At 48.3% G+C, this 12,717-nt stretch overlaps 1 protein-coding gene across 1 annotated transcript; it reads right to left on the reverse strand.

Moving 5' to 3' along the window:
* Positions 1-803: 803 nt before the first annotated feature.
* LOC142454286 (small ubiquitin-related modifier 2-like) lies at positions 804-1,091 on the reverse strand. Its single transcript, XM_075555646.1, has 2 exons — positions 938-1,091; positions 804-880 (listed from the first exon to the last, which is right to left on the reverse strand). Exons 1-2 carry the CDS (start codon positions 1,089-1,091, stop codon positions 804-806), a joined length of 231 nt encoding a protein of 76 aa, XP_075411761.1.
* Between the last annotated feature and the right edge of the window lie 11,626 nt (positions 1,092-12,717).

A 12,717-nucleotide genomic window follows, 5' to 3' on the forward strand; every position in this document is an offset into this window, starting at 1 on the left:
TTTCCCTCCCTCCTTCCCCATCCCACCTGCTGGCAACCACTGAGCTTTCTACCGCCTTTTGACTTTTCCCGAATGTGGTGTATTTGGAATCAGCCAGGAAAACAGTGTGTAGCTCTTTCAGCCTGACTTGATTTCCCTGAGCAATAGGCATTTAAGGTTGCTGGGTGCCTTTTTCCAGCTTGAGAGTGTATTTTTTTTTTAAACAAGAAGTTTATTTAAACAACAAGACGCTTGACTTGAAGGGAAAACTATCCAGGCTTCATTTCTTTGAGAGTAATTTACCCCTACTTAAAGACAGATTGCCCTACATGTAAGAGCTACGTACAAAAAAGTTATAAAATTGTCCTTGGTTTTACAATGATAAATGAAAAACATTAAAATTCTCCAATCCAACAAGGTATGCAAGGATTTTTTTATGTCTTTTTTTGTTTTTGTTAAACAATGGGAACAAAATAACTTACTGGAATATAGAAAGAGGAGCTGAGTGAGCATGCCGCTGATGGCGAAGGGTGGGGGGTTTCAGAGCCAGTGTTTCCCCATCCCATCTCCACTTGGTGTCGATCAAAACATACCATTGGCCATTTAGTGAAAAAAAAATAAAAATAAACAAAGGGAAAATGCAATATGCGTGTGCACATGCACCAGTTACTTTATGTACAATAAAGGAATGGGGAAGGGGAAATAAAAGAGAAAACTACACTGTAGCCGTCAGGAGGTGGTGCAACCAAATTGTGGTTTTCTAATAGAGAATGGATTCTTGGTCGGTAGGAAGAGAGTTGTGGAGGAAAGGAGCAGGCTCCCTTTTAGAAGATGCCTCCTGTCTGCTGCTGGAACACATCAATTGTATCTTCATCCTCCATTTCCAACTGTGCAGGTGGGTCTGTTTCATTGATTGGCTGTCCGTCAAATCGGAATCTGATCTGCCTCAATGACAAACCCTGTCGTTCACAATAGGCTTTCGTTAGTTTGCTCAGTGGCATGTGCCTCTTAATCTTAAACTGCACCACGGAACCATACTGCCCCGCCACCTTCAAATTCATATGATCGTTGTTCTCAGTCTTGACTCCTTCCTTGGGTTTCTTGTCGACCATGGAGAGCGCCGAAGTCTCCTCAGCTGCCGCTTCACAAAAGAGGTACCACGTCCTCACCAAACGAGCACCGAGAGTGTATTTCTTATCATTGAATAAGACCACTGTGTGTGGATTTGGATCCCTTTGCCTACTAAAGGATGTCTTGGCTGCTTCCAAGTCTTGGCAACCGGAAATAAAGTCCTGTGCACATTCATGTGCACGTTCATATGTGCACAGAAGTTGTCGACTCGTTTGGCTAGCCCCCGGCAGTGGTGTTGCTGGGCTGTATGCGTAGCTCGGGATGAAGCAGCCAGCCTGCCTTCCGAGGAGGCTGCACCATGTGCTTGCTCAGCAGCCCCCGAGCGTCCCTGCTGTTCCGTGTTCCCGACAGCGCCCGGCGGTGTCAGTATCTTGGATGTCAGCTGCGCTTCGCAATCCCCTAATGACTTACGAGGCCAGGCAGCGTTTCCTCGGCTCCCTTGCCGTCTGTCTGTCTTCTCTGGGGAGGTGTCTGTTTGGATCTTTTGCCCACTTTTTGGTTGGGTGGCTTGTTTCCTTCTTGCTGAGTTGTAAGAGTTCCCAACCCAGTGTGGAGGCAGGTCCTTTCTCAGAGATGGGCTCTGCGGACATTCCCCATCGGCGGTTTGTCTCTCCCTTCCTTTTACGTTGTCTCGTGCAGTCTCCTCCCCCGCAGAACCCCACTGCCGTAGAGCCAGTTCCGACCTTCTGCAGCAACTTCTTTTGTAGAGGAGGGTTTCATTTTAAGCCAGTCCAGCTCACCGAGTTTTCTGTTGTCGTTGCATCTGAAAACCCATGGCCAAACTCAAGGCCACCTGCAGTGTCATGGGTACATGACACGAACACGTTTGCCCAAACCATGAAACCGAGCAGCGTGCGAGTAGATCTTAAAGCCAGCCGTACACTTTAGTTAGCAGTCACGTGTCAGCATTTATTTATGGTCGGTAGAAAATGTACCGCCCCGATACTAGGAGCTCACCGTAGGAGAAACTATGCAGAGGGTCGAGGAGCTGCCTGGGAACGTGCTGTACTCTCTGCACTACGTTTCTGCAAACCTGAAGTGGCTCCAAGAATCAAAATAAGATGTTTACGCATGTGCACAAATGCATTGCTTCCACCCTACGAAACATCACTGGTAGCAGTTGGGCGCCTGCGCTGATCGAAGCCAGATGTCATCAGTCACTTAAGCTTTTGTCTAATTCAACAAGACAAAACAACCCGCGAGCACTGAGTTGATTGCAACTTCGACAGGGTTCTGAGGTGGCAACTCATTGCAGACCAGTTAGCTTCATCTTCTCCCGAGGAGCCGCGGGTGGGCGTGAACCACCAACCTTGGGGTTAGCAAACAACGCTTTAATAGTAGCCCTGAGGGTGCATCTGTTCCACGCCGGGCTGTGATCCGTATGGTCGGCCTGTTCAGAACCATCAGCACCCCTGAGAGTGCTCCTTAGCTCCTCAGGAGAAAGATTGGGCTTTCAAGTCCCGTGAACAGTTTCAATCTCAGAAACCCACAGGGGTGGGGAGGGTGGGTGTCAACTGTGAGTCAGCATCGACTCTGTGGCAGTGAGTGAGTTCATTTAATTTGTACTTAGCACGAGTGAGCTTGGGCAGGTTTCCCTGGTTTGGGGCCTTGGCTCATTGTCCCCTTCTACTGTCTGTCTTTTTCGTCTTGCTTGATAGAAGCGGTCAGCTTCAGCTTTCCAGCGTGGATTAGGTTTTTGAAAGTGGTGAGACATGACCCGAGGAGTGAGGCGGACTCTGTGAAGGCGTCGTTCCAGTAAGCAAAGGCTGGGAGCATTTTAAGACTTGGGGTCTGTCATAGTCAGGATGAGGCTGTGCTGGTGGATGAGTTGAAAATGCTGATGAAAACTCGCCCGATGCTCCAAGGGAGAAAGCTCAGGGGTTCTTTTCTTATAAAACGATCTGTTCCCATAAAGACTTGCAGCCCCAGGATCCCCCGGAGGCAGTTCTCTACCTGGGAAGGACCGCTATGCGTCGACCTTGAGCTTGGTTTCGGGAGTTTACTCACTGACACTTATTAACTATTGTGTGACAAGAGTGCCGACTGCTACCCGACCCTCATTTCACGTATTTTTGTCCTCTTCTGTGAGGTGTAGGTGTTTCAATATTCATGTTGTGGCGGAGAAGACCCCACAAGAGAGAAATTTTACCACGTACTCCAAATCATGCAGCGGATCAATGGCAGAAGCAGCATGTGAATCCCAGTGGTTTGGTGCAGAGGCTGTTCTGAAGGACCATGTGCTTCTCTCGCCCTCCCTGCCATCGAGTTGATTGTGGCTCATGGGGACCCTGCAGGAGAGAAGGGAACTGACCCTGTGGGTTTCCCTGACTGCCTCGTCTTTCTCCCATGGAGCAGCTGAGTGGTCTCAAACCGCCGACTCTGCAGTGAGCAGCCGAGCGTGTCCCTGCCATGTAAATAGCCTCAGAAAGGAAGCAGGAAAGACATATGTACATGATGGGATGTAGGATCACATGCTAACAGGCCAACACCACCTGTTGATTAATGAGGAGATTACCAGTTACCTGTACACGCATGGTCTTCTTTTCTGTTGCTTTATTACCATGGTCAAGGTAAAGGTTTACGGAGGATATTCGGTTCCCATTCAGGAATCCGTTTATTTGTTACATTGTGACATTATTTGAAACCCCCAGTGTCACTGTACTCTCCCCATTTATTCTTCAGCTCCTCGCTTCCATGCCCTCCTTCCTGCCCTTCCTGTCATGTGAATTTGAGTCTCATTCATAGGAGTGCTGAGAGGTCATGGCCCTCTGGGATGTCATTGTTCTGTTCTTTGCCTGCCTGTTGTCTGGCTGCAAGGCGATGGGGAGGGGGGGGCGGTAAGGGAGTGAGGAGAGGTGTTCCATTCCAAGTGTCAAGGGGGTCTGAGGGCCGTAGTCTCAGGGGTTTCTACCAGACCCATATGTCTGGCCTTTTCTATGATTTTGAATTTGTGCTATATTTCCCCCCTAGTCTGGTGATCCTGATACAGACGGGTTCTTGCCCCAAATCAGATGGTCAGTGCATATTAATTTAATCTGATTCTAGACTGGCCCATCAGAATTTTCAGTGATCATGTGAGACGGTATTGGGTTTGTCTGCAGGGCTACATCAAGAGGGAGGCAGACCTGAGAGTTCATGTAAAGGAAAGACACATGACAAGCTTAGACAAGGCGCAGTGTGTTGGCCTCAGTCAGATGCCATTGATTAACCCAGGATGATTAGGTCTAGAATCTTTGATCTGGGCCCTCAGATGTAAAATATACAGCCCTCGGATAACTCACAGAGGCGGATAGTATGTCCAAGAAGGCTCTAGGAGAGCTTTCTAAACAGGCAGAGGGCACGATGGGAGAACTTAACTTAAAACAGGTGCAGAGACGATCAGGAAGATAGTTGTAGGAGGTCAAGGGGGGGAAGCTGTCCAAGGACATGGCGGGGCAGGTGCACAGGGGAGAAGGTGTGTGGCTCTCAAGGAAGGTGGGGGGATGTGACACTGATTGAGACCAGTGAGTTAGGAACAACCACATGACAACATTCTGGAGAATTTGGACTTCATCCTGAAGACTAGCAAACCATGGTGTGCACGTGCGTATGTGTTCACATAAGAAAGCAGCATGACCAGTTTGCTTTGTAGAAAGAGTGCCTGGTTGAGGTGGAGAGTGACCTGTGGGGGAAAGAATTCATGGGAAAACAAGGCCCTGCTCCACTCTTGTCAAAGTAAGTGTTCATAGTGGTGAAGGTCAGGTCAGAGGCAGAGCCCTCAGATAGTTAAGGTTTATTGTGCCAACCTGGCCGATAAACACATGCGAGGTTAATTGAAGAGCAGAGGGATAATTGGCTCAGTGAGCCTCGCCTTTCTAGTTCTCGGTTCTCTTGCTTTCTGGTGGTCGGGCCAGGGTGCAATTGCCTTAGCCAGTTCCCTGCTTCAGCTTGCAAGGCTCACTTCCTGGGAGACATCCCTGAGGAGGAGCCACATGGACCTATCCCGATGCAGCCCTGAGTGCTGGAGCAGCCGTGTGGAGACCCCTGCCAGTGCTGAGATGCTTACACATTCACAGATTCAGCTTTCCTCCTGCAGTCGGCGTGTTTTTTGAGATTGTGGACTTGTGTTTTTTGAGATTGTGTTTTTTGAGATTGTGTTTTTTGAGATTGTGTTTTTTGAGATTGTGGACTTTGTAGATTGGTGTCTGACATATGGGATAATGTTGGATTTGTGGGCTTGGGCAGCACTGGGTTGGGGTGCTTTCTTACCCTCTATATACAACTCGTATACATATGAGTTTCTGTGGATTTGTTTCTCTAACGTACCCAGACTAACACCAGCCCTGATTTGAACAAGACCCCTGGATTTAGGTCAGGAGGCCAGCTAAGTCCCAGCTTAGCTGCTAAGTAGCCATTGTCCCAGCTCCTCTGAGCCCTGTGATAAAAACGGGGGTGATACCCTGGGTGCAGCCGACTTCCCAGAATCAAGTGAGGTCGTGTGTGTAACCACATGGAAGGAAGCTGTTGTTGGAACCGGAAGACCAGGATGGGGTGGGGAGAAGGAAGGGTTTTAGGTGAAAAGAGGCCCATGGTTCTCTCTAGTGGTCCAGGGAATGACCCAAGAACCAAAGAGTGGGCGAAAGGTGGAAATCCACATTTCTGGGGAACCAGCCCCAATTTTACTCTCCTTGGTGCTTTGAACCCTCTCCCACTCTGAAGAGCTCTCAGTCCTCCCACGCTCCTCTCGGCATGTTTCTGCAGGTTACAGCATCCTCAGGGCCAAGGTCAATACCACAGGATCTGGGCATAATGGCCAGTGGTAAAAATAGGCCTGTGCAGCAGACAAGACACTAGAGCCTGCCCGGCAGCGGCCCTGGAAGCCCCAGGACACTGACAAAGACCCGGATCCCAGCAAAGGGCCCGTGCCCTGGGCTTCCTGCTTGCATTAAGCCTGAGCGCCGAGTTTTCAGACCATGGGCCCCGGAGCACAAATGTAGAATGGCAGTCAAAGGAAAATATTCATGTGTACAGGACCGGCGTGCGCTGTCTTAAGCAGGCCTGGCCCAGAGTTGGGAACGTGGTCAAGGCCACAGCCCGTCGCGTCGTTTTCTTTCTTTGGCACCCAAGAGCAAGTGGCCTCACGAAACAGCGTTTGCATCTGAATTCACGTCTTCGCCTGTGTGCCTTTGAGACATCATTTGACTTCTCTGAGATGTGAGAACGGCGCTGCCCGCTCTGTATGGCGAGCCGCCTGAAGAGGAAATGACCGTGGCATGACTTGTGCTGCACATGGAGGGTTCCCGCCACATAGGAGCAGCTGCTGTCGTCACCTAGGGGTGCTCATTGAGCACCGGAATGGGCATGTCGCCAAAGGGCAGATGTGCTGGGTCAGGGGAGACTTGGGAAAAGCGCAAAACCCACTGAGCACACAAGCAAAGTACTGCCACCGCCTCTGGGGTTGCTGTGCTGCACCCGCATCTCACCGGGAGCCCCGGTGAGGCCACTTCAGAGCAGCTTCCATTTCACAGGTGACAAAGCAGGGATTGTATGCCACTGGGCGGCGGTGGCTGGCGGGGGGTGGAGAGGGACTCCAGTCCAAAGCCAACTTTTTTCTTCTTCCATTCTCTTAGGCAAGAAGAGTTCTTTTCCATGTACAAGGGAAAGAAAGCTCTTCCGGGGTGAGGGTCTCCATTTATTGGTTCTGAACTGTGTACCAAAAAGCCAAACTCACTGCCACCGAGTTGAAGCGACTCACAGCGACCCTAGAGGACAGAGCAGAACTGCCCCTTGGGCTTCCAAGATTGCAATTCTTTGTTTTGTTTTTTCAAATAATTTTACTGGGGGCTCATACAGCTCTGATCACAATCCATGCATACATCCATGTGTCCAGCACATTTGTACATTTGTTGCCACCATCATTTTCTTTCTACTTGAACCTTGGTATCTGTTTCTCATTTTCCCCTCCCTCCCCACCCATCCTCCCTCATGATCACTCGATAATTTATAAATTATTATTTTTTATGTCTTACATTGATCAATGTTTCCCTTCACCCATTTTTCTGTTGTCCATTTCCCAGGGAGGGGGTTATATGTAGATCCTGTGATCGGTTCCCCCTTTCTCTCCCCACCTTACCCTTCCCCTCCTGGTATGCTTCTCTCATTATTGGTCCTGAGGGGGTTATGTGTTCTGGATTCCCTGTGTTGCCAGCTCTCTTTACCAGAGGAGAAAGCCTCCCTTTTCTCCCGACAAGCGGCTTGTGGTTTCAAACTACTGACCTAGAGGTTAGCAGCCAAATTAGTAACCACTTCGCCACAGGCTCCTCAAAGAGAAATACTGTTGCTCTTTCTCCAGTAATCTGGAAGCGTAGGATCACCAACACCGTAGACGAAGGTGTGCATGGCCCAATATACCGAGCTTTCTTCTGGAATGAACAGACGTCTGATTCTGAGATATATGAAATATCAACATTTCTGACTTCTTCTCATCGTCTCATGCTTTCCACCTGAAATTTTCCCCTTGACGGGATGAAATGGGTCATGTTGGCCTGTTCAGTTGTTGCTGCAAGAGGGTGTCCTAGCTGGGTTCCCCAGGGACTGCCAGCTTGATAAGGGGCATCTATCAAAATGTGACAGTAACTATTACTTTGCTAGTGAGCCCTGAAGTTTCATGTCAGTGAAGTCCCGCAGAAAACAAAGTGGTACAAAGAGACTGGACCATATGCCGGCCCTAACCAGAATCAGCCCGAGCCCCACCATGGAAGTACCACCGAAAATGAAAATAGATCGTCTGGTGTGGGAAAGGAACTGACCTACCACACCACACCCAGAAGGAAGCTGAAGCAAAGGAAGGAGGAAGAACGGAGCGGAGCACACCTGGTCCACCAAGCTCAGAGGACGACAGCCCGGCTCAAAGGGTCCAATGTACAGAGAGGACCATATAATTGACCCCATGGCAACATGCGACATCCTACACTGACCCATGGAACTACAGGGAACAGCACCTGAGACAGAGTGAGGGATGTGTGACTGAGCTGACCCCACCACAGTGAGGCAAAACACTGGGGCGTGCAATGGAGAGGCCTGGGAAGCAAAGCAAGGAGGTCCCGAGAGAGTATAAAGGATGGACTTTGGGGCCAGGACATAGCACCCCATCAGACTCATCTGGAAAATACTCCTAAAGGTCAACAAACAAACCTTGAACTACTAACAGGCTTTTCTAGCTTTCTTTTTTATTTTTCTGTTTTGTTTTATTTTTTTCTCTTCTTTTAAATTTTGTATATCAGTGGTTTTTTGTTTGTCAGCGTGTCGGTGTTGCTGCTGTCAATGCCATGTTCTTATGTGCCACTTTGGTTCTGTCGAAGTCATTTGCATTTTTATGCACATATTATTATCACTGCAGGTCCACCTAGATAAGATAAACTGGACAAACAATATGAGAAGAAAATAACAGGACCAAGGGTCCCGGAGGGACTTGAGAGTGGGAGGGAGGGGAAGGGAGGAGGTGTTGGCCAACACAGGGACAAGGGAACAAGTGGTTCAAAACCAGTGGAGAGAGGGGATGAAAGGACTGGTAGGGAGTGACCAAGGGCAAGGTAACAGAGGAATTACTGAAACCAGAATGAAGGCTGAACATGGTAGTGGGGCAGGAGGAAAGCCTAAGGAAATAGAGGAAAGGAGTAGGAGGCAAAGGGCATACATAGAAGCCTAAATACAGACATGTACATATGTAAATATATTTATGATTGGGGGAAATAATGTGCATATATTTATAGGTTTAGTAGTAGAGTAGCAGTTGGACATTGGGCCTCCTAGCATGCATTCCTTTAATACAAGAACACTTTGCTCAGCTAAACGGTCATTCCATGATACCCACCTTCCCGACATGATCACTGAAGACAGACGTGTGCATAAGCAAATGTGAAGAAAACTGATGGTGCCTGGCTATCAAAAGATATAGCATCTGGGGTCTTAAAAGCTTGAAGGCAAGCAAGCGGCCAACTAGCTCGGAAGCAACAAAGCCCACAGAGTAGAAGCACACAAGCCGGTGTGACCACAAAGTGTTGAAGGGATCAGGTAGCAGACACCAAAGAACAAAAAACATCATTGTGTGATCACCGTCCCCACATAAATGCTGAAGACAAATGTGTGCATAAGTAAGTGTGGTGAAGAAGGCTGATGGTGCCTGGCTATCGAGAGATATAGCATCTGGGGTCTTAAAGGCTTGAAAGTAAACAAGCGATCATCTAGCCCAGAAGCAACAAAGCCTACATGGAAGCAGCACACCAATATGTGTGATCATGAAGGGCCGAGGGGACCAGGTTTCAAGCACCAAAGGCTGGGGGGTTGGGGGGAATCATATCATTGTGAATGAGGGAAGCACGTGATGGGGACCCAATGCCCTTGTGTAGACAACTGGACATCCCTTGCAGAGGGGTAGTGGGGAGGAGATGAGTCACTCGGGGTTCAGTGTAGCAACAATGAAACTTAAAACCTTCCTCTAGTTCTTAAATGCTTCCTCCCCTCCACTATCATGATCCAAATTCTACCTTGAAAACCTGGTTAGACCAGAGGATGCACAGAGGTACAGATGGGAACTGGAAGCACAGGGAATCCAGGACAGATGAACCCCCTCAGGACCAGTGGTGAGAGTGGCGATACCAGGAGGGAAGGGGGAGTAGAAAGGGAGAACCGATAATGGGGATCTACATATAACCTCCTCTCTGGGGGATGGGCAACAGAAAAGTGGGTGAAGGGAGACGCCGGGCAGTGTAAGATAAGATAAAATAATAATTTATAAATTATCAAGGGCTCATGAGGGAGAGGGGAGCAGGGAGGCAGGGAAGGGAAAAAGGAAAATGAGGAGCTGATCTCAGGAACCCAAGCGGAAAGCAAGTTTGAAAAATGATGAGGGCAATGAACGCATGTGTGCTTTACACAATTGATGTGTGCATGGATTGTGATATGAGTTGTATGAGCCTCAATCAAATGATTTAAAAATAAGTAAATAAATTCTCAATAAAAAAAGAAAGAAAACAAAGTGATATATGATCGCCTCTTATTCAGAGCCTGGAGAACAAGGTTACATTCATAAACCGAATGACTCAATCAATATAAAGATTCAGTTCTCCCCCAATTAATTTATGAATCTAATGCTCTTCCAAGCATAGGTGAGAATGTGGAGCAACGGATCCCCTTGCTTATTCCTGAAAAGAATAGAAATTGGCACAGTCACTTTAGGGAGCGACCTCGTTGTCTTCTTCATCCAAGAAATCCTACTCCTGTGTAGAGGCTCTTGCTTGTGTGCGTAAGAAAGCATGCACTCCCGGATTAGTGCAGCCCACGGCAGAGTGGTCTAGAAGGTCGTCAGGGTGGCCCTCAGGGAATCAGATACTATCACAATGGCTTAGGAATGGTTGAACAAGGTACTCTACAGTTTTTCATGGGGATCCATCTCAAAAACAATGTGACAGGAAGTCAGCGTGTTTCAGAAAGATGTGCAGACTCATGTTTCTGTAAGTTGCAAGGCCTGGAAAGCAGCACTATTCCGTGTTTATGTGTCCATCACACAAACCTGCGTATCAATGAGTGGTTGTCTCTTGTGGGGAAGGAAAAGGCTAGGGGCATGGAAAGAGCGTCCACAAGGAGCCTTGAGCATATTAGATAATATTTTTACTCAAGGTGCATTTTGTGTAGCAGAACGTTTTCACCACTAAAATGGATCATACATGACATGCATGGAGTGCCCTGGATTAGACCTTGGAAAGAGAGAGATTAGTGGAAACACTGACAAAATCCAAACAAAGTCTGGGGTTTCATAAACAGTTTTGACACGTGCACCGGGGTAACGTTTGTGGCCAAGATCCATCTGACAACAGCAGTGATATCTCTTCTTCCACATCCTTTTCTGAAGAAGCAACAAGGTCACTCCGATGACCAACGTGTGCCTGGCTGAAGCCCAGGGGGGTTTCAGTCAGCTCCTAGGTAACGAAAGAAGAAGATCGAAGAAGACTGTGATGTTGGCCAAGACTACTGATCATAGGGTACACCGCCAAGAGAATCAACAAGTGCATTTTAGAGGCGAGACAGCAAGAGCGATCATCTGCAGACGTGAGGAGGGAGACCCTCAGCTCACTCACTTTGGACACATCATCAGGAAAGGCCAGCGGGAATGGGCTTCCTGTTTGGGAAAAGACAAGACCAATACCATTGAGGGAAGTCCGCAATGACAAGGAGCCACACAATAGTGACACCAGTGAACACGAGCAGCCCCGTGATCCTGGAGATGGGCCAGGTGGGGTAAGATGACATTCTGCTCTTCAGAAAGTTGCCATAGGTTGGCGCCCACTCAACAGCTGCTCCCACCACTAACACTTAACACCAGGGCAATGTAGATGTTAATATTATGGGGCACTGGGGAGGAGTCTATAGGAATTCTCTGTATCATCATTGTAACATTTCTAGAAATCTAACATCATTCCCAAATAAAACATCCATTTGTAAAAATGGGAAGGGGAGAAATTAAAAAAAAATAGCCCCCAGTTCTTTCCCCAGATCCCCACTGTGTGATAGGTAGGCTTATTGTGCCAACATGGCCAATGAACACATGTGGGATTAATTGAAGGGCGGAGAGGTAAATGACTTGGTGAGCCTCGCCTTTCTTGTCTCTTGCTCTTTGATCATTGGACCAGTGTGCAGCTGCCTTGCTTGTTCTGTGCCTCAATTTGCAAGCTACCCTACCTTTGGGACACCTAACCCATGCACTGTGTCGCTGTAATTTGAGGTTCCTTCAAGACCTGCTTTGCCACACCATTGGAATTTACTTCTCTTGAGCTGGACACTGTCAGACCCTGTCATCTGGCTGACTGTTGGTGACCTGCCTTGCTGTTTGCTGCCTGTGGCCAGATAGTCTGAATTGCTCTACGGAGGACTACCTGGCGGCCCTCAAGACATGAAGGACTGCCAGTGTCTCACAACTCTCTCATGGGAGTGAGTTAAACTGAACCATTTGTACTGCTTTATAATTATTGTTTATTTCTTATGTTATCTCTTTATCTATCTGTATAAATATATATAAAATTTTTAGCGTTCTGGTTTTATTTCTCTAGAGAACCCTGTCTCACATAACTGTCAGTTCTCTTCCCCTTGACCTCGGTCCCAGTGTTGTTAGTTGCCACTGAGTTGACGCTGACTCTTGGGGACCTCAGGTGTGCACAGTAGTAATGCTCCCCTAGGGTTCCAAGGCCGGGCCCTGTGCCAGCAGATCACCAGACCTGTCTTGCCCAGGCCCCTCAGGGTCAGTTCAAACTCCCAACCTTTCAACTAGTGGTTGAGCAGTGAACCATTTGCACTCCCTGGGGACTCCGGGGTAGATGTACTTGCTCTCATTGTACAGATGATGAGTCCTGCTGAGAAAGCTCACTGACTTCACCAAGGCATAAAGCCAGCGAGGTGGTCTCTCAACTATAAGAAGCGAGAGTTGATTCTAGCTGAGGGTGCAAGGGGCTTGTTTTTGGCTCCTGACCTGGAGGTCCCGTAGCAGACAGCCGTAGGAATCTGCCTTAAAGATTACATTCCAGAAAACTCCGTGGGGCAGTGCCCCTTTGGGGTCCACCATGAGTTGGAATAAAT

Source organism: Tenrec ecaudatus, chromosome 8 (assembly GCF_050624435.1).
Source record: "Tenrec ecaudatus isolate mTenEca1 chromosome 8, mTenEca1.hap1, whole genome shotgun sequence".
Classification (NCBI taxonomy): Eukaryota; Metazoa; Chordata; class Mammalia; order Afrosoricida; family Tenrecidae; genus Tenrec; species Tenrec ecaudatus.